Here is a 25,391-nt window from a genome sequence, read left to right on the forward strand (position 1 = left end):
GGAGTCTGCACATAGAAATCTGACGAGGAAGATCGGCCAGGGCTGTTACGCGTCCTAGTGGCGCCAGTCATTTCGTCTCGGTCTGAAAATCAATAGGACGCCCGGAGATTGTCGGCCCTGAACCCGCTGTGGGTGCGAAGATTTTCGATTAGGGCTCACTACAGATGTTTTGTGCGGCGGTAGGAGCGGGTCTGACCTAGTGGCAGCGTCGTTAAACAAATGTAATTCTTTGTAAGAATACGAAGTCAGAAGGGACTTCCGTTCTGGGCTTCTGCAAGAAATGTAAGGCCTACAAATGCAAATACTTTGCATCCCTCGTGCTTTTCGATGAGGACTGCCACAAAACTTTGGTCGGTCTGTTCGCATGTTTGTCGCCGAAACTACTTGGCGGGTTTCGATGACGCTGGTCCCGAAAGCCGAGCATTCGCTACTTTTGCCCGATTCGTGCTTCAAGTTGGCTTCGTGGAAATGCGGTCGACGAAATTTGAAAGGCGTCTAGATAGAACGAGCATTTGGCAGATCGCAATTGGAACAGCCCGAACTTGCATGCAGTGAGAACGTCAGCCAGTCAGAGAGAGCATTGCACGTCCTGCGCCTTCTTGTGCAGCTCCAGAGGAGCTAGAAATTCTTGGCATTGATTAACTCTCCGCCGAAGACCACGGGAGAGTGGTCAACACTCGCAGCGCGAATTCGGGAAGTCCCGAGTTCATGAAGAAGAAGAAGAATAAGAAGGTCGTGAAGTTGGAGGAGGGACGAATATAATTATTTACTGAAATGGGAGATCGTGTCGCAAAAGAATCCAGTTACTTAGTCCATTGGATTCTAGTTGAGGCTTTTTGTTTTCGGTGTTTTGTATCCTGTTAATATTTTAGCGAAGTATAAAATACTTCTCCTTGCAATGAAATGCTTCGAGTTTGTGAAATATATTCCTTTCGAAGATTTTACTGAAAGTGATACGCTCGCGTGGCAATTTCTCCTTACCATCGAGGTCGCAGGCAGAACCGACCCGCTGGGTTTATTGACAACCTTGTTGTCATAGCAACGACCTCATCACGTCAATCCCGGCTTAGGATATGAAGTCGTTTTATACGCGAACCAGCGGACGCCGCATTTGACGTGGTCTTGATCAAGAATTTATTATTTCGCTTTCTGCAGTGCTGGGAACTTAAGAAGCCGTACTCAGTGTGAAAATTTTTGGTTCTGACCGTGGATAAAATGTTTGTGGTTGGCGATCTGCAACGCCACGTGCACGTTCACAGTGCATTTCTGTGATTAATTTGCTTCTAAAAAATCAGTCGGAACAGGTCGTTAATTCAATTTCTTGTTCCGAAATGTTGATTCTGCGTTGCAGGACGGTAGGAACTCGGGTCGAATGTAATGCCGGCGGGGAAGTCTGCTTAAATACCGTTTCTAACACGCGACGTGTAGCAAAATCCTCCTGAGAAGCTGGTATTTCCTCACGAGTGGAATTCAAACCCTCCACCATAAACGCCATGTCAGTGCTGTTATCACATCTGCGCCCAGGTTTTCCGAAAAGCACATGTCGTCTGGCATTTTCCGGCAGTCTCGTTCTCTTTGGTTTGGTCCTTCTATCGGAAGCTGTGCAGACCCGTGAAGCTCCTCATTCTTTATCGCTTCGTTCGGTCGAGAGACAATTTTTCCTTCGTAAGATTTGATGTGCTCACGGCGGCGAGTACGAAGATGACTGCCTTCTGGGTCGTAGCGCCTTGTAGTCTCGAACGAGTTCACCGCAGTTTTAGGGGTCCTTGCTGCCTCCATCATCAGGACGAAACACGTCTGCCGGACGACGCGGCGTCTTCGTCAATTGTTTGTGTTTCTAGTTTAACTTTGTGTGCCAGGCCTTCGAATGTTCGTCGACAACCTCTTCGATTCTTTCGTCCCTCTTAAGATGCAGGAACCTATAAGATCTGTTCGCTCCTTTCACGGGGGCGAAGTGCTCTGAGGCCATTTCGTGTTTCTGATCGACGCCGCTCATGTTGTAATTGTAATCCGAGGCCACCGAGGGCTTCACTATTTCTTCCCCTTGCTTTGAAATGGCACTTATTGTCCCTCGACTGTGGCAGGTTCAAATAAACGCCACTGTCGACGACTGTCCTGACGAGAGGGGGGGGGGGGGGGGGGGGCTTATCTGTTCACAGGCAAGGGGACGGCGGTAACTTTTGCTTGGCAGTTCATCTTCGCCCCAGTGTACCCAAAGAAGGACCACAGATATCCTGTTTTGTACCAAATTTAGCATCTTTCAGAGCAATGCATTTGAATTAAATTCGACATTTCAAGAGCAAGACAGATTCGTCAGTTGTAATGTTTTGGCCTGAGACTTCTGAATCTTTTGTTTGTGTGTTTGAGCGCTCCGTAATTGTGGCCGAAGTCTGGGTCAGGGGAGGATTCCCATCGAAACGAAAAGTGCACCGACCATTTTCTGACCTCGGATTTGCGCCCCGCGCCAGAACGATTTCGTTGGCGCTACGATCACTTCTGAAATTGTCACCACATCATCGAAAAACTCTTCGCCTGCCCGCCCGCCCGTGGCCGATCTCAGTTCCAACGGGAGCTGTTCGCTGTTCAGGATTACGCCCCATTTTTTCCTTCCTGATCTAATATTTCGTCTAAATACTGGATCTGTTCTGGGCGTGCGAGACCACGAACTGACCTCGTCAAACAGCCTCGCGTGTGAGGTCGTCGAATGTTTGTATTAGCGTGCGATTTGTAAACAAAGCCTCCCCTTCAGCTTCTCGCTGCGTGTACAGCGTTGGCCAAACTGATCCATTGCGATAGCAGGCTCCTTGGCCCTGTGTGAGGTAATCCGGTGTTTGTGAAGCAAAGTCCGCCCCCCCTCCCCCTCTCCTTGTGGAAACAGAAACTCGAAATAGTCGATACTTCCTCCAAAAGATGTGCTTGGCGCTGGGCGTTTAACCGCAGAAGGGAGACTTGTAACAGGCGCGTACCGAAGTTTTCAAAAGACTGTTGAGAATTATGTTTCTGCCCGCAGGAAAACAGTTTGCGGTCTGGGGTTTTCCTTCTCCGCATTAAACAGCGGATACTGCCCACACATTTAATCCGATCGCTCGAATGTTTCGATGTTGTGTTCAATATGGGATCTGTCTTCGTTTCTTCTGAGGGTCTCGGCCTGTGACCGGACGAGGGTCACAAGCTCGAACTCGAAAGGCGTTTTTCGGGTTAATGAGGTCGCGCGTTGCATCCAGCAGAATTTTGTGAAACAGAGTTGAGGGCTGTTTCGGATGACCGTGCAGTTATGTTGGTCACTTGTCAGAACGAGGACATCGCGAAGGCGTTGAAGTGGCAACCTGACCACGTCTGAAAGCTCGTTTGCTTTGCCTGGCTGCGATGATTGGCGTCAGTTTAATTTGTTTAGGTTCTTTTGTCGTACAAGCGACTTAATTCAAGTGTTTCCGGTTTGTGACTCAGCGTGACAAGTGTTTTTGCGCGTTGAAGTTCTTCCAGGCAGTGGCAGATCTTCAGTTGTTGCTCGGTCTTTGTTTTCACCATCTAAACAGTTTCGTCCTGTCCGGCCCGGTATAGGGCGTCGGAAAATAAATTGGCATTGCTTGAACCCAGACAGAAATCAGCGTCCTTGATAGGGGCAATTCTAAATTTCATTTGTTTCCATGCGTCCTGATCGCGTGTTCAATGTGTGGTCGGTTGACGAGCGAGCGGTCCTCGTCCAGTGGCACGATTTAGGACAGCCAAAGAACAAACACTGATAAGCCGCCGCCGGTGCAGATCTTGGTGGTGGACCGTTGGGCAAGTGCGTTGGAAACTTTAAAATAAGCCGTGCCTAATGAGTGCTGTGTCATTTTGTCGATGCTCATTTCTTCCGCATTTTTAGAATTTTTGTTGTCTCCGAAAATTGTATGTCGTGTGACGATGAACTGCCGTCTGAATATAATCTGAAAAGCTAATTGCTCGCTGTGATGGTGGTTTCTTACTGGATTATTTGAACGAATTTTGCTGCGAGGATTTCTACGTGTTCTGAAATAGGTTAGAGTAATGTTGCTCGATGTCAGTCTGTGCGTTTGAAGGGACAATTCAAATGACGTCTGAGTGTAAGCATTCAGTTTTCTCATGACATTTCTTGCTTTGTGCCACTTTATTCATTTCACTGCGTTGGTCTTGTAATTGGAATTTTGTTCCATTCCTTCCGTGTTTTAGTCGTTTTCGCGTCGTGTAAAATCCGCGGGACGAGATCTTGTGCTCAGTGATGCAGCGAAGGTTTGATGTTCTGTCTGAAACGTCAGAGGAACGTAACAAGACACGCGCTCTCAAACTGATACGTCGTCGTAGTGCGCCGGGCATACCGGTTTGGAAAAGATGGTCATTGGGGCGAAGACCTGACGCAGATGTTAACAGACGCTGCGCTGCGATGCATGTGGTCGTAATTACATTTATAATGGCGACCCAGTGCGCTGTTGAACATCACTCGATCAACTCTTCCCTCCTGCACCAACAAAATTTGAGTCTCTGTTACTGCATCAACTCTTTTGCTCAAGTCGAGTGAAATTTGTCTTGGTTGTAAGAGTGTTCGATTTCGTGAGACTCGTTCATCTACTCAAATTCGAGTCCCGTATTCACACTGCAGGAAAATGAAGTTGAATCTTGCGCTGTGGTTAAGGATTACTTTTAAGTCTATTCCCATTGGCTTGTGGATTTTAAAAACAAATCAAAGCCACGCTGAAGCCTTTGAAGGCGACTTAACAGAGGATTTGATGTATTTTTTTTTAGTTTGCTTAATCGTTAGGGTCATGAAGATGGGAGTTATGTGTTCCTCCGAAGCATTGGTAACCAGTGGCAAGACTACACACGTTACAACCCAGAAGACTGCAGTCAGCAGTTGCTCAGTTCTTATCATGCGCGTGTTGTCGTTCAAAAACCGCAGAAGATCGAACTCCAGGGCGGTCGATCCGATGGTCGAGGGGGCCACAAGTTCCAGAAATAATGCGACCTCGAATTGTTTAATTTGCTGTGTGCATAACGGCGCCATCTTCCTGCAACCGTGTTCTTTAACTTCCATAATCAATTCCTGGCAACTTTAAGCTTGTAAAGCGAAATTATTCTTCGTCGAAAGAAAATGGCGTGCTCCTAATTCTAAGGAGTGTGGCGTCTTCCGTTGAAGGTTTGCGGGTTTTGGGCATTCCATACTTCGCCTCGAATGAAGTGTGTGAACCAACTGCCCTACTTACGTAGCTTTACCTTATCAGGTTACTTAAGCTCGTGCATGTTTGTACACGGTTTGGACGAAGTTTTAAGAACAGCTTAGCCCTGGTGGCTCTTCCATTGGATACCCCAGCCTGAATATAATTCTTTTTCCAGCGACGCTCGTGGATATCGGCACTTAACACCGGAAACGATTTCTGTGCTTTGCGCCTGTTGTTTGTGGGAGACGCAGGAGAACTTTGTCCCTAAACTGGTTGTAGGAGGAAATTCCGGTGAGAAATGTGGAGCGACCATGTGCTTTATTCTCTTGAAAGGGCGAGCTGTTTTGTCTGCGTAACTGCTTCTTGGTTTAGATTAAATTTAATGTTGGAAGTCCACAACAAACGTTTGTTCGTGTGGGCCACATATGAAGAGCCGCGCGTCTCGCGTGGGACTTTGCCCACACGTGTGATAAGAGCGGCAGTGGCGTGTGAAGAACCAGAAGCTAGAGCTGATTAATGTCTGGCTGCATGAAACACTCGTCCTCGTCAGAGGCCAACCAGAAATTAACGTCAGTGCCACGTGTAAAATTGCAAAAGAGGGATTTGGAAGCTGCTTGTGCTCTAAACTGTAATGCACTTTCCGAGTCCTGTTACTGCCGAGTAAACACGTGTTCTAAAAGGAAGTAGCGACTTAAATTAACGACGCAACTTGGAGCTGTTAAACGTAGCGCAACAGACAACAGGTGTTTGTGATGCGAGGCCTGCGTCTCTCTGTTCTGCTCTGGACCAGAGAGAGGTGTAATTAATGCAGGCACAGCGCATCTCGAGTCTTGGAGATGAGATCAGGTAAAATCGATTCTGAAAGATTCTGACAATCTGGATTATTAGGTTCCGGGCTTTGTCCATCTTCAGGTCTTACAAAATTACACACCGTTTCTGGGACTGGACCAGTTCTCGTCTTCAGGTTTGTTATGGGGGGGGGGGGGGGGCTACTCTGTGGGGCCCTTAGATGTGGCCTTTGTGTTGTGTGAGAGGTTCGTGTTTGGTGTTGCATTGAAGGAAACGAGAAATTAAATCGACAGAATAACATTAACGTAGAACCTCGACTTGACATTTGGGGTTCCATTCACATACACACACCGAATCTAAGCCCTTCCGAGCTCCCGCCCCTCTCCTCCTCAAGCCGTTGGCTTCCAGTAAAATTTTCCTCCGTACACTTTCACGTGTGTGCCGTCCTACAGACCAGAAGCTTGTAGTTGTTTAACTACACCCAAGTTGTCCAGTATTTTAACAAAATTGTTTTTCTCGCATCCAGTTGGATCGGTTACTGGCGCCTAAGAATCGGACGCAGTTACCACTTAAGGTAAAGCTGAAAAGCGAGCAGTCGTCGTTTGAGGTCGCAGTCACTCGAGTGTGAAATTAGATTTTCGTGGTTATGTCGTAGTACTTCTGGGCTCACAGATAACGTGAAAGTGACGCCGCTGGCGTCCGCCGTCTTCATCCGTCACCCACGCCGATGTAATCTTTCCTTTTTGCGAGATGACGTCTACTCCAAGCTCCAATCGGCGAATCACATCGAGGCAATTTCCACTTCTTCATTTGACTGCCCTCATATTCTCTGGCGTTGCTCGTCGCGTAATTCTGATAACTTCCAATAAACCAAAGTTCAGCTGCGAGATGAAGTGTACTAATTCCGTCGGCTGTTGTAACAGCAATCTTGAAACCGCTGCCTCCTTCAGGAGTCCGTGTTTTATCTCAGAAAAACGAAACTTGTCCTGCTTTCTGATTCTGGTGCGTGTGGCTTCGTCGTCGAAGCGTCAACCGCCCGCTCTTCAGTGGTCATGAACTCGAAGTTGCACTTGGGTTCAATCTGTTGGGCGGGGCTGCATTGGCGTGGAACCTGGGGCAAATGTTGCCACCCTCTTGGTTGGTTGATCTGTGCTCGTCCCGAATGATTGTGCTGCTGTTTTGAACACTCTGTGTTTGATACAAACAAGACTGGGAACCTGACCTAACCGAGCCATGGTTGTACTGAGTACGATGAACCAGTAAGGTGGCTGCAGGTACATCCGACCGCGCGCTGTTGCAGACCAGCGGCTGCGTTTGTAAAATGATCATTTTCAAAACAGTTCACCTTCGAAGGGGCTCGGTCGTCACGACCACCGTACACCGTGTAACAGGTTCGGAGTTCATCGTCGTGGTCTGAGGATTTTACTGGCCGTGACGTCTTGCCGTTCGCAAAATCATCGTAGACAATGGGGTCATGGAAACTTCGTGGTTAGGTTATTAATCTGTGCGTTTCAAAAGCTTTCCTGAGACCGATACTAAATGTTGGTGTCTTTCGTAATATTTGCATATTTCACCGCTTTGTGTGTTTTGTGGTGTAACGGACGGCTTCTCAAAATCTTTGGAAAGTCATCCGAGGTGAAAAAGGGAGTGATTGACAATAAATATTTATTCGGAAAATCAAACATCTTTCTATTGAGTACTAATTCAACAGACGAAATTATTTTGCTTGCGAAAAAATGCCAAAATTAGAACAATCTAATTTTGAAAGCCTTTCTTGAAATGCAGTGAAACAGCGATTGTTCCGGGTAACTGGGGAAGGAGGGGACGGAATAATCTGAAAACCTTTTAGCAAAAATTAAATGTTATTAGAATTATCAATGCTAGCAAAATAGCAGTGTGTTCTTATGTGCCTGTAGAAACATTGCAAACTCGGGATTCTTTTTTGAAGTCATTTTATCAGAAAATCTGCAATTTTTCTGCGCGCCTGTTTTTCTTATTTTTCCTCAGTTGCACACTAGTTTGTGGAAGGTCCATCTTGATTTTCCATGGGGTGAAGCAGCGTGTCACTTGGTTTTCGAAGCGGATCCTCGTCGTCGTCGGCTTCTGGCGTCTCTGGCGCAGTTTGGAACAATTCGCGTCCTCGATTATTCTCTGGTGTCCACGCGAACATCGGCTTCGTCCTCATCTTCCCACCCCTCTTTGTTGTATTTCGATGACCTGAAAATCCGAGTCGCGCTTTCTTTCACACTTCAAAATTGAGTTCAGCAATGAAACGGTTATCAGGAATCTTTTTAACGACTTTTGAAATCCATTTACTCTTGACTCCCCTCCAAGTTGCAGACATGGTTCAAACATCATCTTTAATCGTTAGTGGCTTCTCAATCCCCTCGTGGTTTCAGGTGCATCCTGCCCCAAGGGTTGTGCCTGTGCCACGGGAGGATTCGGAGGACCGTTGTCCAGTAACAGAAGCGAGTTTTGGGGGAGATTTTCCGGAGGTAAAAGATTTTTGGCTCGCGCAAGGAAGGTTCGTTCCCACTAAGTTTCTGAAAAATCCTGAGTTATGCAAGAAGATCTCTGGTACAACTGTTTTGCCCTTCGGATCTCTCGGAGTTTTTCAGTTTTCAACTGAGTCTGACGTTAATCTGTCGTCCCCCGGAGCGTACCTCTGTCTCTGTATCGGAGCATTTGTTTCTGGAAAGGATGCTAATTCACGAGAATATTTGTGCCGGAACAAAAGCCTTCTTAATTATTTCTGCCGAATTGTCGCAGAGAAGGGTTATTTAAGAAACATATAATTTGTCAAAAATTCAGATTGTCAGACACTCGGTGTGATTTTTGCAAGCCTTTGGTGTGACATTCCACAAACAGTCACACAAGTCTTCTTACTCTTCTTAAATTTAAAATTTTTCTTTGGGCCACACGATTGAAGATGCGAATATACTGCAGAATTATAATATTTCATGAGGGAACTGTGTTTCTCCGCTGAAGATTAAAACTACATAGAAATCAATACATTTATTTTTCTTGAGGTAACATCGAGTTTATTTGAGATTCTTTTAACGGAGCGAACACCGACACTGATCGCTTTGAAGGTTATCCCTGTGCTTGGGAACTTTGAATATTCACACGAACGGTGTTCTCAAAATACTAATATTTGGAAGAATTGTTCGTAACAAATAGACCTTAAAAATAAAACATCGTGTGCTTCGTTCGCTAACACTGGCTACCTTAATCCACGCCCAGCTTTGCAAATGTTTACCTGAGAAGCACGAATGTATTACTAGGTCGTATATGTCACGTCTCTTGATTGAGGGTTATTGACGTGGAATAGAATCGCCTTGCAGACATCAAACATAAGTCAAGGCACTTGAAGCACACCGTTTCGGAGCCTTTGTCTTCTCTTGCCTCAGGGCTCCCTAAAAAGTGTCTCCGAAAATGGAACGTTTTTGTTTTGTTTCTTTCCAGACGTTGGGCTTTGTGACTGTCAGTGAGTGATCACTTAGAAACGGTGCGTCGTGATGGAGTCAGCACTTTCAGTTTCCCACCATCTGGACTTTTTCCATCGTCCTTGTTTAAGAGAAAGAAACCCCGACGTTTCGGAAAGTATCTCTGTTTTCGTCTTCAGGCGAGACGTACCTACTCAGCTGGGCCCGTCCGGTAGAGCTAGTCCCCATCACAGCCGAGCAGGTACCTCTCGCCTGAAGATGAAAACAGAGGCAGTTTCCGAAACGTCGTGGTTTCTTTTCAACTTATAAATAATTTTATTGAAAATGTAATCCATTTGGTCTTTGGAAGTTTCTAAAGACGTGCAGCAACCACACAGAGATTACGAGTATCTTCAAAAAACATCACCTGAGCAAGATTTCTGCCATTGCTTTTGTATCTTCGGTCGAAGAATCGTTAACCTTAGTTACCGACCTTCCGCCATGTGGTCTATCCATCACACGTTCATGGTCTCGTGTTGTTGACCCGGCCGTCAGATCCCACGAGGCTGTTTGCTCGTTCTGTTTTATGACGCCAGTGCTCTCCGATGGCTGTAACTGCGTCCCGAAAGAATTCCGCACCAAATACCCCGGCGGTCGATGCGTTTGAACGCCGTAGTCCGAAATTTTCTGCCCGTCTGTCTGTAATTAGTAATGCGACGAGGTCAGGGGATCTCTGCGCCAGACTGGTCATGCCTCCTTCGGCATCTTTGTCCCTGTCAGGGAATCGTTGGGCCCTTGGCTCCCCGTGTCAGGATACGAACTGCAGATCTGCCGAGCGGATGCAGTCGTATCTGGTGGCCTTGGAGCTGTTGAGTAGGGCAGCGTTTAAGGGCGAAAGCCCAAGAACGATCTTCAATCGACTATTTAAAGATTCCTTTGTTACTTGATATTAAAATGAAGAAGGTGGTACAGCAATATTAGTTGTGCTGACTGCCTCTCGTCTCGTCTCGTCTCGTGCGATCTCCATCGATTACTGACGTTGCTTGCCAAGATGTTGGAGGAGAACCGCGTTGTCTGCTGACACTTCATCCTCTTATGACAGACGTCGGGTGCGTGGGAAATCATTGAAACGTTTCATTTACAAAGTGGCCAGTTTGTATTCGGATTCACGAGAAAGAATAATTATGAAACGTGCCCGAACTGAGAGAGTGCTCGTTTCGTGAGTTTAAATCTTAATGCATTTTGACATCTGCTGGGAGTGCCTTGGCATGATCATAGTCGCCTCGAGACCGCTGGTAATTGCTCAAATAGAGACTGCAAGGGACCTTTTAGAAATCACTCGTCTGCAATCTGAGTCGACGTGCTACAGTCTGGGACAGCGTCTTCATGAAGCTCTGAATTCCTGTGCTCCAGGGATTTTCCAAGGCACGGGGGAACGCCGATTCCTCGGGAACCTCTGTCAAAAGCTAAATGCCAGAAAGCCGGCAACAAGCTTGCGCGCTGATTGCACTGAAGGCGAATCCGAGCTCGCCGAGCTGATGAAACGAAGTGGCCGACATATTCAGATTTTTTTGAGACTAGCTCATCAGAACTGTGGGCGAGTTTCTAACATGACACTGGAGATTGCTTTTCGTTGTTGTCCGAAGAAACTGTAGCTCTAAGAAGTCAAAGTTGACTTGATTTGCTACTCGACGTAGCGTTGACACTGCTCATTCCTACTGCAGATTATGATGGGCCGCCCTGAGGATGTCTTCACTCTCTCGTACTAGGAATTCGCTGTTGTCAGAAACTGGGCTCACATAATGCTTCTAATGGAATGTGCCGTCTCTGTAACATTCTCGCCTACAAGAATTATTTCATACTTGGATTGTAGAAGGAAGACGCCATGCTGAGGAGAGAAAGTAGTTCGCGCCTGAAGAAAGAAACACGCAGTTTCCGCTTTGAGTGGAGTCAGTTTGGTCTTATCAGCAGTTTCAGGCACTTCTATAAGTCATTGATACTGACGATTAGCAGACGAACGTTTCTGTGTTGATTTTCGTCATAATTGCCAATTTTCAAATTTGGGCAAGTCTCGAGAGGTGGGATCCAGTTTTTTACTTTATTTTGATTTTTTTTTCCGTCTGCACCGGAAATGGTTTTTGTGATTTGGGAGCTGACGTTTTATACTTTTTCTTGCAATAAATAATGTACCGGCGCTTCTAAATTTCACATTTTAGGCGCCGGTTGGAGGCGCATGTTAACGCCTTGACAGTTCTCATTGCTGAATTGATATCTGCTGTTTCACAGCCTTTGCTACATTAAGGTTCGTCGAATTGCCGCATCCTGCGACCACTTCGGCCAAATACTGCGCCTTCATGACGTTCGCTGGTGTCGACTTCCGTCTTGAACGCAGCGCAAGTAATTCTGCGCTTTTGTGAGATCGACTCTCCTTTGCGTGTGCTTTGATACAGCGTCGTTCGGGAGGATTTGCGTTCTTCCGTCGAGTTCCTGTCGTAAAGGATCGTAGCCGGCAGGAGAGTATTTTCGTCTTGCATGTAAAGCGAAACACGAGGATCAGGTGGAATTGAGCACGTGAACACAAAGAGGAAGGAGGATTTTCTCCTCTGTCTTGGGATGAAACGTGACCGACATTTCTTAAGCTGTCCGACAAGATCAGTTAGCCAAGCACGAAGTATTTTATAACTGATCCGAACTGAGAAGAGAGAACGTTGCATAACGGCAGTGTGACTGACAGACCGCGTGGCCTTAGCATTGCGGCTGCTGAGGCAAACATCGCCTTGTTTTCTTAGTCTCCGGTCGCCATTTCCACAGGCGCCTTAGGCCACTTTCACACGATACGTTTCTTTATTTCTTTTCTCAGCAGATCGGCTAAAAATCTGCGAATCTGCACTCGCGGTACGTTTAATTAATGTATCGGCGGACCCACCGAAGTGGTTTCAGCCGATCGAGAAGATAAAGTCGAATGCGCCAGAATATTTCATTTGGCGTTTCGCTGCCTGCATCTTAAGAGCTTCGTAATTTTGTTAGAGAACGAGACATTCCGGCAGCTGGTTCAAGGAACTTGCGTCTTGGGCGAGTGACAGCCGATCGAATTAGGAACTCGTTTCCGAGCATTTTGTATGTGATGGTTCAGTTCCTTGGCCGGTCGCCGGAGTGCGTTGTGGCGTTGTTACGTAGGATGTGACGATGTGTTATTTGTTTGCTAGAATTGAAATTAATGATATCAAAAAATAAATGAACCTGTTTTCATAATCATTTCTTCTGGGGCCGCCTGCCGTGTCAGGCGGTTGAACGGAGAAGAGGCCGACGTTTCGAGAACCATCTTCAGACCCTGACGCGGCGGTGGCCCGAGAAGAATTCGTTCAAGTTTCTGATCGAACAAAACCCATTTTTCTCTTTTCGTCTTCTGGTAATTTTGCGTATTTTCCTCCAAGTCTCCAGTTGTGATTCTTATCTTTACGCAATTTTTTCCAAACGCCCACACGGACACACTTCAGTACGCAAGTGACGCCGGCAATTCGCACTTTTCAGGAGCCATGGCGGGACATCTGAGAAGTTGCTCCAGGCTGACTTGACCGTCGTTCGGTACAAAACGAACATCTTTCGGCTGATCTGACGTTTTCGGAGGACAGTTAATTGGGACCTTTTACCTTCTCGTTTGTTTTAGTATTGACGGATCGTTTGAGGATGTCAGATGGAACTGACGTAGCTGGTACTAGGCCTTTCGTAAAATGGCCGATTCTGCGAAAAAAAGTATCGTGTTAAACAGGCTTTCTCAAAATTTCTGTTACGCACTGGCGTTAGGTTGACAGTCAGTCTACACACCAAGTTTTATGATTATAATGTCAGTGTTTATTAAAATCCGCTATAAGTTTCGACCTTAGTAGCTCATCTTCAGGTGGTTGTATTAACTGCGAATGTTATCTGAAAAGTGTGTACACAGTTTAGAATTCATATCTGTTAGTTTCGACCACCTGAAGATGCGCTATTAATGTCGAAACAAGTAGTGGGTTTTAATAAACACTGACTGTCAGCCCAACCGCCTACCGCAATGGGATTCTGTCGTTGAAAGTCGCGCACTGCGTCACGATTGTACATTTTTAAATGTTTAATCCGTCCAGAAGAAGAGTCAGAACTTTCCAACGCAATTTCCACGGCGGACGCGCGGATTTCGTCGCTCGATTGCCGCGGTCGTTGGTTCGGGTCCCACTCGAGGCATGTTCGAGTTCGAGCTGTGCTGTGTTGGCAGACGAGCATTGCGAAGATCGAGGCGAGTGGCGGAGGCGCCTGTTCTCCTCGCGTACTCCAAGTGCGTCGTTGACGATGAAGGGAGTCTCGTTGGGTCGACTAAAAGAAGTGGCTTTTGGGGTGGGGTACGTGAAAAACGCCTTGGTTTCTTCATTCAGAGCTCACGATTTTTTCCGTTCCTCTGGACATTTCACCTTTAATTTAATTCAGAAAATAGGACGTCGGTGCACGCGTATTTCAGACTACGGGAGATTTTTAAGGCCTGCACGGCGGCGAGGGCGCGGATGAAAGCCTCCTCTGTTATTCTCGGAGAAGGCGACCGACGTTTCCGGGTGCTCACTGCCCTCATTTGGTCCTCGAACTTGATCAGATTGGGATTTTGTGCCTGTAACTCGAGAAGCGGCCTTCTTACCTGCGTCACCGGCGATCCCTTCCGCAAGCCGTTCTTCCCAACAACGTTCTGATCAAATTTAGGGGCTTCTGCGGTGGGGCGAGTCAGGTCTGTGTAATGACGACTCGAGGAGTAGAACAATATATTGTACGTGTTGCATGTAATGTGGCACCGTTATTATCCGCGGTGCAGGCAGAACTTGAAGTGGGTTACACGAAATGCATTGTAAGTTTGTTTGTTTGTTACCTGACGCAGCGACCGAGTGTGCTTCGTGTTTCGAGGCCGGCAATGTTGACCGAAGGCAAGTGTCGGAATGTTTCGTCAAAACGAAGCCACGACAGTTTCCTTCCACGTCCTTTCCAATTCACTGTCATCCTATCATTCGACGCTGTATAGGCTGAGCTACTTGAAAAGCGTCGTTAAATGAATCTACAAGCTCAACTTCCGAGTGCAAGGCGTCGTCTGACGACGCCGATGATAACTGGCGAATAACTGCGTGCCTGTTCCCGCTTTTTAAAATCATCGTGACGTAGTTCCGTGCAGACATGGCAGCTGTTCAGATTACGAGGCGTTCGAAGCCACTGGCATCCAGTGGAAAACTACAGACGCAGTTGAGCGTATAATTACTGCAAAATATTATCTCATGCAACTATGAAGTTCGTTCGCTTGAACCTCGAGAGCAGGACGAGAAGGCGATTCTCACTCCGGGAAAAACGTTCTCACTCCGTTTTCCAGCGATGACTGGCCTGTACCTGGGAAACCAAGCACGGCAGACATCAAAGTCGTCTCCCCGAACAGGAGGTTGCTTCATCGAGGGCCAAAGCGCCTCTGCGTTCTGTTTCCGGAAATTAACCACAGTAGATGAACGGCGCCAGGTCCTGAGAGGATATTACGAACATCTGAAATTCTTCTCGGTGGCTTAATGAAGAAAACGCCAATGTTTCGACAACCATATTTGCCCTCGTCCTCAGGGCACTGACCCAGTTTCATGCTGTTGGCTGCACGTTAGCCAATCGGGGGCCTGGTATTCGGAGTGACGTCCGGTTGGATAACATCTTCGTTACCGGGAATTACGACGTCAGAAAACGTGTTCTGTATATTCGAGTCCTGACAGGGTTTTTATTCTTTTGGGGAGGGGGGCCAATGGTGCGACGGCTCAGTTGCAGGTCAGAAACCTGAAAACTGCCCTGTGTTGGAGTTGAGGAGGTCATCCTTGTTTCTCTCCGCTTCAGAAGCCAAAGATGCTGTGAGGTGACTGAAGGACAAATGGCTCGACAGATGCCAGATGTCCTTGGGTTTAGATAATCAGTCGTGAGTTGCGTTTTTGGGCGTGGAAGATTGTTACTGAAATGTTAAAATTTCTCTAAACTCCCAGCAGCAAGACCGAGGGCCCTTGGGTTAGGTTTGTCGTCCCACAATGAAGCGGTGATGTCTGCGGCGTCGAAGACCAGTGCCTCATTGCGTAACGAATTACCCGTCCTCTTCGAAATTCACACGCCTATCCTGAAATAGCGGCCGGAATTGTGCGTGGTTCAACTGACAGTTCCGGACATCGCGACTTCTACGACCGCAGACGCCGTTGCCCGTCTCTTTCGGTGCATTCAGAATGTTGGACGGCAATGCCCGCCATCCGACCGAACCCGTTCGCTCGCTCATCGACGAGTAACTCTTCCGGGCTCTTTCCTGCCAAGAACGTTGCTTTAGAAACATTTTTCCGTCGCTGCGCATGGGGCCCTTTTTTGGGGGGTGTTACGAAAGGTGACGACAGTTGCATGACGAGTGAAGTGCTCGGTATGAGAACGGCGTGAAAGACTTCATAATTCGGTATCGAATAACGAAGAAAGCTGAGTCACGTGGAGCCCTCGTCCGGCAGGTGAAATGATTTTGTTCGACTTATCGACGAACGCCGTCAGAGCTGGGCTGGAAACGATGGCACGAGCAGGGCGAGGTGGAGAGGCGGCGGCACACGAGACAAACGTTCAGCTGCAGGATTTTGTTGACTCAAGTCAGGGAGTGGTTCAGTTGGTGGGAGGAGGTACGGAAACGCTCTGGGTAGCAGATTATGGCAGACCCTAGAGACAGCCTGCCTGCCATCGGTGACGTTGAAATGTCTGGGAGTGAAGGCCCGAGGAAACTATTTTAAACAACAGGATGGCAGGTCTGTGGATCTCATGACCTTCGCCTCATCTCTTCAGAGTGCCAGTCGATTCTTGAGACAAGACGGACCAGCTCTTAAGTCTGCTTCGGACCTCGTGTACTTAGGCCAGTGATGACTTCGTGGACAACACGCCTGGCATCAGCAAATGTGCCAGCGAAGCTGCTTGCCGATCTGCGCTCTTCATTTGATGAATTCGGAAGTGGCGGGGTGCTTGCGCTGAGCACTGGAGAACTGGAATTCCGCGTTCACCACACGCAGTTGTTTGTTCCAGCCTGATGACGCGAAGAGAACGTCCAGTCTCATCCAACGCAATTCGAAACCGGATATCCTAAGTGGCGTAGCGGTTGACGACTTCCTCGTGGTGTGTTCTGGGATCATTCACCTGCCGTCGAGCATCGGTTCAGAACCCGTCCGTCCAGTCGAGAAGTGTCCTCATCCGAGTTTCAGTCCCGAGTGCGTCTCCGTCTGTTTCATTACTCGCTGCTGAAAGAATGCGCCATGTTAGCGTAATAATCGTTTCCGGTGCGTAAGTAAGACAGCTGATGTGCGTTTCACTGGGGCCTTCAAGCGCCCATGAAATCTGACAGACGTAAGCAGACGCCAGTGCCAGCCGCGGTTTTTGTGAATTGAATTTAGTGGCGCGCGTGTTTTCTACATTTAAGGAGTAAAAGCTAAACCCAGAGGATGAAAGTGCTGATGTGGCATCTGCGACAACATTTCGAAAGGAGAACTAGTAAAATTATTTTATCCAGTGAAGCTACTGGACAGGTTGTCATGAACGAAACCTAAAAGAACATTAATTTTAAAAGGGGTTTATTTCTGTAGTAATTGGCGGAGCAGAGAATATCCTTCCGTTTCGTTTGTTTACTCGCGTGCCAAAGAAATCCAGTCAGTCTGGTTGGCGTCTGGTATCTGCAAAAACAGGCTTGAAGAAGGTGGAAAGTGTTCGCTTGGTGGCAGCCCGTGCTCTTAGCAACCGATCGTTTGCCTAACTGTTCGACGAGCTTCAGGCTCGGTGTCCCCGACTCCCTGCGCCGAACACTGTCCGTTGTGTAAGTCGGAGTCACGGAATTTGATTGCTTTATTTAAATGTTGGACGAAGTTGTTTTTCTAACGGAAAAGTAGCAAGAGTTTGCAGAACTTATTGGAAATGAATCGGTTGAGAGATTTAATGGGTTTACCCCACTTTAAGAGACTGTAGAGCGTACTAATAAAACGATAAACAGCTTTCAAGAAAATCTCTTTGAGTCTTCTGTAGAGATCTTGCTACAGAGAATTTCAAGTATTTTCCATCACTGAAGAAATATTGTCAAAAATTCCCCCACTAGTCGCTGGCGGTTCGTGGGTCACTATCAGAAACCACAAATAAATAGTTAATTCCGAGGGATCTGTGTAATTTCGTAATCTTAAACTAACTTTGCAGTTGAGTGTTACTGATTACTCACCATGAATAGACGAAATGCAGCAGCTAATTTTGAAACACGTCAAATGCAATCCCGTGATGTCTTCTCGTCGATAGCCAACGGAAGGGGCTCTCTCTGTGTTGCCTCACGTGAAGAGCTGTCCGTCCATCCAGTGGTGCGTGCGATGGCAGGAACTTCGTCCTCCGTGGTGTGCCAGTCAGTTCTGAGTTCGATCCTGAGATGAACATAAACGGGACATTTAACACCTGCTTCGTTGCGAACCTTTCTTCATCAGAATATATGATCGAGTTTTCATTCATTGTTTTAGATAAGTCCGGGTCTCGCCAGACTCAGTGGCGCCGCGGGCGTAGAAATTTCTCTGCGGAGGAGCAGTTGCTGCCCCAGTATTTCACTGCGATTCGGGTCACGTGGTCAGGCGAAGCGATGAATTTTTGTTCTGTCCCCGATGATAAATGTGCTCGAGTGGGTGGTTGCTCCGAATTCAGAGTTTGGACCAAGCTGCCGTCGGTAGCTTGTGCGCGGTAGGACGCGTTGGCTCAAGGCACTTCGGGGATTGCTTGCGGCGTCCGATCTGATTCTTTGTTGTGGTGAGTGAGATTGGCTTTGCTGTGTGTAGACTCAGCCATGTTAGAAACAAAGGAACTCCATTTAACTGTTGGCAAGAATTCAACACAATTTCGAAATTAACTTTAGTATTCGGGTAGAGGAAGTAATTAATTAAACAAAGTGATCATACCGGTTACCTTTGTGTCGGTAAGGAAGTGCGCCACATCACCGATTTGCTGTTCATTGCCATCGACACTCGACTGCCACAGCGACGTCCCGAGACGAGACGAGAGTTAGATTTGCGACGCCTTCCTTGAGACTGGAAGAGCCAATGCGATTACGCAATTGGCATTCGGAGTTTGCAGGAAGCCTTAATATTCACCTTGATTTATACTTATTTAACGACGCTTTTCAGTAGCTGAGTTTATTTAGCGTCGAATGAGAGAGAGGCTGCTTTAAATGAAAACTAATTCAGATTTCGAATTCAAATGGAACAATAGAATAAATGTCAGGAATTTCAGGAGGGCAGTTAATGTGACGCCGCGTAATGTGATGTGTGACGTGTTGCAGACAACGTCCCGGAGCGGCTACCGGAGACGGACGATGAAGGAATCGAGCGGGACTCGAGCGAGGGAGACGAGGAGTCCACCAGTTCTCAGCGTCACGTCACTCTTTCCAGGGTCATCGACGTGAGTGACGCACGTCCTTATTATTTCTAAGGCACTGACTCGCGTCCTTTCTGGCAAAATAAAGCAAGGGTTAAATTACTACAAGCAAGATGGCTGCAAACGTTTACCAAACTCGACGCCGCCCTGACAACCTCAAATCCTACTTCTGACTGCAGGCGACTTCACGTGGAACAGATACGTCTTTCTAGAAACTTTTACAAGAAGATCGTAGTATTAGTACAAATATTTGTGGCAAAGTCACCTCAGGTGCCCAAAATTCGATGTAAATCAACTCAAGTCTTTGTTAGGTCGTCTGAAGTTCTGATGGTAATCCTCAGTATTTGTAACCAACCACAAGGAATCTTGAAACCCGCGCGAAACACCTTCGTACGGCTATTTCCGTGTCTGTCATTTTAATTGTCTTATTATTTTGGACTTTGTAACTTTTGAAGTGGGAATAGAATTTATGAAAATTTATTGGAATTGTGCGGAGTGCGGAACTGACGTATGGAGATTGCACGAAGGCTTCGATGCCATCCTCACTTTTGTAGAACACAGAAAGAAAAACGCAGCTGGGCAGTTGAGCCAGTAGACATTTTGAGGAATTGATCAAATTCTCTTGAACGGGGGGGGGGGGGGGAAGCGTGAATGTCCCTCACAACTTCGTTTGGAAATACGGCGCTCTGTGAGTGGTGAGTGACTTGGAAGAGGGGGAAATGACCCTGGCTGGTTCCAGTTTCTCCGGGCGCCGAGTATGTCTCCTGCAGCAGCAACCGCCCCTGAAACGTCGGCAGATTTCAACCAGACTGCACGCCGCAGGGACCCAGAGATGGCCGACTTCGTGGTTCCGTCGAATATTGTAATAAGAACACAGCAGACGAAGTAAGAGTTCTTCGACGGTACACTAACCGTCACGCGTGTTTCACAGTTCTTGAAATCACTCTCTTGCTGTGATGAATAACATCAATGAACATGGGCGACACTTTCCTCCACGAGATTTCTAACTTTCTAATGGGAATGCTGTATCTTTCATTAGGAGAATCTGGACGCTGTGCTAGGAATGCATTGATAAATTTTCCTGATTAGGGGACAAGTTTCCAGTCACTCCCAGTTTTTTAATTCAGTTTGCTTGATTTTTTTAAGTCTATCTTCTCTTACCCGGGACTTAGGTGGTCTTTTTATTTGGTAAAAAAAGCCTTGTAGAGTTTTTTGTTTTCACGGCGGACGGTCTGAAGATGTCCGTCTTCTGGGTTAGCGCCGTGTATTCTGGTAGAGGTCCTTGCTGCCTCCATCGTCGTCGCCCTGCTGACGGAAGCAGTAAGGACCTCCGAAAAGTTAGTACACGGCGCTACAGACACCCCAGAAGACAGGCGTCTTCAAAAGAAGACCTCGATTCCGTGTCGTGGTCAGTTAACGTGTTACAGTTTGTATTTCTAGGAAAGTCGTCGTGTTTCCTTGCCGTAGACATGCAAGAAATCCGACTTGAGAGACGAGCGTTTGCTGGTGTTTCGATTGCAATTTGTTGTGCCTGCAGCGCTGTTGTAACCACCTCGGAGCCCCGACGCCCCAACAAGCCGACGCGCACTACCGAGCCGTGTGCAGGGCGCTGGTCGCCGAGGCGCTCGAACTGTCGTCTTTCCTCGAGAGAGTCTCCCAGGGGACGCACGAGCTACGGGCGAAGGCGGAGGCCTCGACGGATCTCGACAAGCTCCAGTTCTCCGACTGGGTGAGTTGTCTCGCCACGATATATTCCTTCTTTCTTTTTTTCTTTTCCGGGGAACACACGCGAGAGATGAAGCCAGGCTAGCTGGAACTCTCTTCTACGCGTTGTACGTGCGAGGTATCGTCCGATGGTGGAGTGCAGAGGTTTCCTGTATCAGCCACGTAGGTTACGTGCTGAGAGAACTGCGAATGTTGACTCAGCCAGCTTCCTTTTTTTAAAACGAGGCTTTCGTCGTCTTGTGTTCAGCGTCCAAGATGATGAACACACATGTTGTTATTTACGCAGGTGACAGACGAAAGCTGTCTTTATGAGGAGACGAGGTTGAGCAATCTTTAACACACAAAGCAGACAGAAATCCACATCCTTAACAATACTGTTTGTTATTCAAACATCGCTTTCCCAATTATTTTCCTAAATGTGTTGCACGTTTTACCTCGCGGACCTCAGCCTCAACGAGAACCGCGTCCTCGAAGCGCCATTTGCGAGGCGTCAGAAAACGCGCGCGCGCGCTCGGGGGATGCACGTGGATGGCAGCGGTGAGTCGAGTACCGCATTCAAGGGTGGCCCAGAGAAAACCACGAATGACTGATTTTGTTAAGGAAAACTGCGGTGTTATTAGGTTAGTGGATTTTGACTACCGCAGCGACTGTCAGCTTCTCCGCGGGACTGTGGTCTGGCAAGTAGGCCGACGGCGATGTGTGTGAGGAGCAGATGTGGTGTGCGGTTAAGTCACTGGGACAGCGGATTCTCGCTGTCATGCGAACGGGGCCGGAGCGGGCGTTTGCCCCTCATTAGGTTGTGCCAGTTTCCACTTTCAGCCCGGCTCTTGACTAACTGCCGGATTAAATGCGTTTTATTCGCTTTTCGCTCCGGGTGAGAAGACTTCGATTGAATTTTATTCTCGAAATCTGCGCCTTATATTCGCCGGCGGATGCAGTTCTTACTAAATGTACTCGACCTTGCATGAAGCAAAGACATTATTTAGAACACTGAAGAATACTGTGTCATCGCGAGACACACATTTTTCGTTACTTTTATTATTGAACAGAGTGCAATGACAAACACGTGTTGGCGCTGATATAAGCAGCAATGAATTTCTGGCCATCGAGAAGTAGAACGTCCGTTAGTTAGCACATAGAAACATAAATTCATAGCATAAATCTCGTTTAGATAATGGACACGTGGCACCTTTTTGAAAAAAAACCGCTTTAAAAATTGTGCGGACGAATTCAAGTCGGTTGTAGAAATCGTAATGAGAACGAACGAATAATTATACTTGCAAAATCGGGTACATTTCTCCTTGAAAGCCCCAAATAAAATTAACTGAAACACTCACTTCCTGGGGCAGAGAACGTGAGAAGCGAAGGGTCGATTTTAGCTGGTCGATAAGTCGACCCGCCATTCGACCTAAACTCACTCGACTCCTCAAGTCTTCCGCTTCCTTCGTATTTTGCACGCAGTTGCCGTCGTGCCCGGTTCAGTTCTTTTTCCAAGTTGACTTTCGGGCCCATTCGGCCCCTTACGCGGAGGGCGCCGGAGTTAAGGCGGCCGGGGCGTGAAGCCAAGGGAATGAGCGTGTCTTAGTTAAGCCACCAGTCGCCCAGAACTCGAATCCCCTCGCAAAAATGATGTCGGCTTCAACAGCGAATAAACGCTTATATGAAGTCGCGTGTTCGCTGAGTCGCGTCTCCTTCCTGTCCCATGCGGAGGCGTGGTTTGTGCGTCTTTCCTCTTACCCTCGCCCGTTGTTTAAGCTCCACGACCTATCGCAGCGCCGTTTTCGTTGCACGTGGCGAAGTTTTGGACTACGCCGCGGGGATTTTCCTCCGCCCGAAACTGACGACGAAGACGAAAGTCCTCAAAATGCGTTGATCGTCTCAAAAACCCTGTCACGTGTTCCGTATGAAGTCGTCGTTTTAAAAACTGCCACTGCAAATGCACGAATTCTGTAATAAAGAAGGAAATTATTCTTTTTACAAAGGACCGAATTGAATTAAGTGTGATTGGAGATGAATGAACGCATGTAGCACGCACGCTCAGTCGTTTGTGTCTGAAGTTCTTTGTGTCCTCTCTGTTCTAGACGGGCCTTAGGATTTGGAGGGAGCTGCAAGTAGGTATTGACCGAATGCTCTCTGTCTGTGTGGTTGCATGTTTGCCGAATGCTTACGCTTACGCTTCCGTATTGCGCATGCGCACTGCTGCTTTGCCTGCGCGAGATACTTCCGTGGCCTCGGACGAGGAGGAGTCTAGTGTCGAACTCCAGGCCTCCTGCGGGCCACAATATAGTCCAGTAAAATTTCTGCATGATGCATGAATAAATCTCGGATGTTTGTTTCCAAAGAAACGCCACGAGCCGTTGCCCGTGACTTCGTTCCGCAGGAATTTTATGTCTGGGGCCATTTTGAAATGCAACACAGAGGTCGGCAACCTGCGTTCTGACGGAGAATATCCGATGCTGCCCTTCGGTAGAGAAAAGACGCAAGGACCGTACTTTGAGTTGTTTTTGTTTCAGTAACACCGGAATCAGCTGTTTGTAAACAAGCGCTTTCCATTTCGGGATCCGGTCTTCTGGGTTCTTATTAAAATCGGCCGTGTCTCAAACACGAAGCGTCCAAGAAGCCGTTTGTTCCTCTTGCCGTAGAACCCTCTGTATAACTGCGTTGTCATCGCTTCGTCCCCTCTCGCGCTGGGCAGAGGCCAGAGGTCAGAGGTCAGCATGAAGCAGAGGTTTCAAAGTTTCCGCTCTGTGTCAGCTGGCCGAGTGGACGACAAGGCGGAGGGATTTTTGTTTGAATCGCCAACAGAGGCGTCGGGCGTCGAAAGACGTCCAGGAGGAATGTAGCCAGCAAAATTATTTTCGTTCGATTTTTGGTTTTGCAAGCGCGAGGCTTTGAGTTGTCGGTGACGACTGCTGATTTCTAACGGGATCTTTTCATGCAAGTTCCAGCTTCCAACGTGAAACCACAAAGGAGATGGTTTTTTCGAAGTGCAGCTCCGACCCTTCACAGACTAAATTTTATGTCAGTCCCGCGTGTGAAAAGACTTTCCGAGGTTAGGTTAGGTGTCTGTCGCCAGAAGGATTTGTGGAGACCAGAGGGCCCCAGACAGAAGGCAGAGGCGATTAAATGTGGAGAAATAAGTAAAATTCAAATGCATTGAAGCTCATTATTGCACAATTCGGATGTGGAAGTGGGCAAAGTCACGGAGGGTTCAGTTTGAAGAAATTTGGACGTCCTGGGACAGACGTGTGCTCCAGGGGTCGGGATATACAAATTCAAACAGATCGTACGTCATAGCTAGTAAAATAGTGCAAAGGCATTTCTTATCTTGAGGAGATAAGACCTGACTTTGTTACACTCAGTTTTATGCAGAAAGATAACCTCCCTCCCTCCCTCTAAGCTCCCGGGCCAATTCGTCGTTCCTCCTGAGACGTAGATTCCGAAAATTCTCGAATAGAACAGGAAATGCTGGGAAGTAATTGTCCGGTGTCTGACTGGAAACCACCGGGATCATGGCACACACACACACACACACACACACACACACACACACACACACACACACACACACACACACACCCCATGCCATCGGCCCTACGTGGGAACATCAGTGCACTCACTGCCTTAAAACGGAACCAATTCAGGGAAGTCCTGAAAAGACGAGGCTTGCACCCTGAGTTGAATGTTGACCCCAAAATGTCCGAAGGACATTCAGACGCGTCTGCAGTAGCAGAGGCGGAGGACAGGAAAGGTCGCAGCGGTGGTCCCGGCCTCTCGACCCGGGAACTTCGGCAGCCAAGAACAAGAACAAGAACGTAGCTGTCAGTGGAGTTGTATTGCCGTGTTCAATGCATTCTCCAAATTTAAAAACTCCATTTCATTTCTTCTTGTAATGGCAGCAAATTTTGAAGTGTCGTCCTGAGCGCCTTTGTTTTCGCCGTTTTTGGAAATTGCTCGCGTTGACTTCGGCCCCCTCGAGGGTCGTGAAGTGTGAGAGGAGGGCGTAGTGCCAGCAGAGAGCAGTGGGGCGCCCGCGAACGGAAACTGACTGGCAATGTTCCGGTGTGTTCTGACGCAGTAAACCGGACACGTCACAGGAGCGGCTCGAACGGATCCGGCGACACTAGACACAAAACATTCGAAAATTATTCGTCTTTCTTCAGGTAGGAAAATGTAATTGGCCAGGCAGTGTGGCGAAGTGCAGTTGGTTGGCCTGCCTCAAGCCAAGACGGCCAAAGTGCGAAGTTATTTCTCACCTTTTCCCTTCTCCTTCTTTCAGTTTTATCTCCGAAGCTTCCAGGAGTGTCCGTTGTCTTCGAAGGCGTTTGTTCTCGCTCCGTGCGTCGTCATCGTCGAAGCCCCGTAACATTCCGAGTGCCGCATTTCGTGCTCTTTGGAGTCACTTTTTCCTTCTGATTTGTGTTCCTCGATGACCGCCTTTAATTCTTCCGAAGGTTTTGCGTTGTTACTGAATTTCTCGATTGCCATGAAAGGTAGTGCTTGTTGCCTGCATCTCGCCCGACTGTGGTGATGTTTGAACGGGCAACAGAATCGTTATCCTCCGTCCCGCCGTGGCAAAGGGAGGGCCTGCAACCGCGGCTGCTCCGATTCATTCGTTGTCTCGTTCGGGAGTCAGCGCCATAAGACGATTCGCTAAAAGAACAAAACTTCGTTTCGTACGAGATCAACAAATCGCAAAGCGCAATTTCCGTTCTTAGGCTGACTCAGGGGTGCACAAAACCATTGACGGGTTTGGCGCAGGTGACAGCTTCTTTTTTCACGGCTGCAAGTGTGAAGTTGACTGTCTTCTGGGATGTTGCGACGTTTCGGAGGTGCTCACTGCCTC

At 47.7% G+C, this 25,391-nt stretch overlaps 1 protein-coding gene across 5 annotated transcripts in view; it reads left to right on the forward strand.

Annotated features, from left to right (window-relative positions):
- Nucleotides 1–25,391, forward strand: part of spir (spire type actin nucleation factor) — a 74,054-nt gene that overhangs the window by 15,866 nt on the left and 32,797 nt on the right. For 4 of the 5 annotated variants that reach the window (XM_087357167.1, XM_087357153.1, XM_087357155.1 and 1 more), the window contains exons 4-6: nt 18,726–18,844; nt 20,358–20,549; nt 22,627–22,656. In XM_087357167.1, coding sequence (XP_087213293.1) covers nt 18,726–18,844; nt 20,358–20,549; nt 22,627–22,656 — 341 coding nt within the window. The remainder of the gene's footprint in view (nt 1–18,725; nt 18,845–20,357; nt 20,550–22,626; nt 22,657–25,391) is intronic. The other variant, XM_087357158.1, reaches the window with a different exon arrangement.

Source organism: Zootermopsis nevadensis, unplaced genomic scaffold, assembly GCF_977971745.1.
Source record: "Zootermopsis nevadensis isolate Lab colony 2312 unplaced genomic scaffold, Znev_1.0 Znev_ptg000002l, whole genome shotgun sequence".
NCBI classification, from domain to species: domain Eukaryota; kingdom Metazoa; phylum Arthropoda; class Insecta; order Blattodea; family Termopsidae; genus Zootermopsis; species Zootermopsis nevadensis.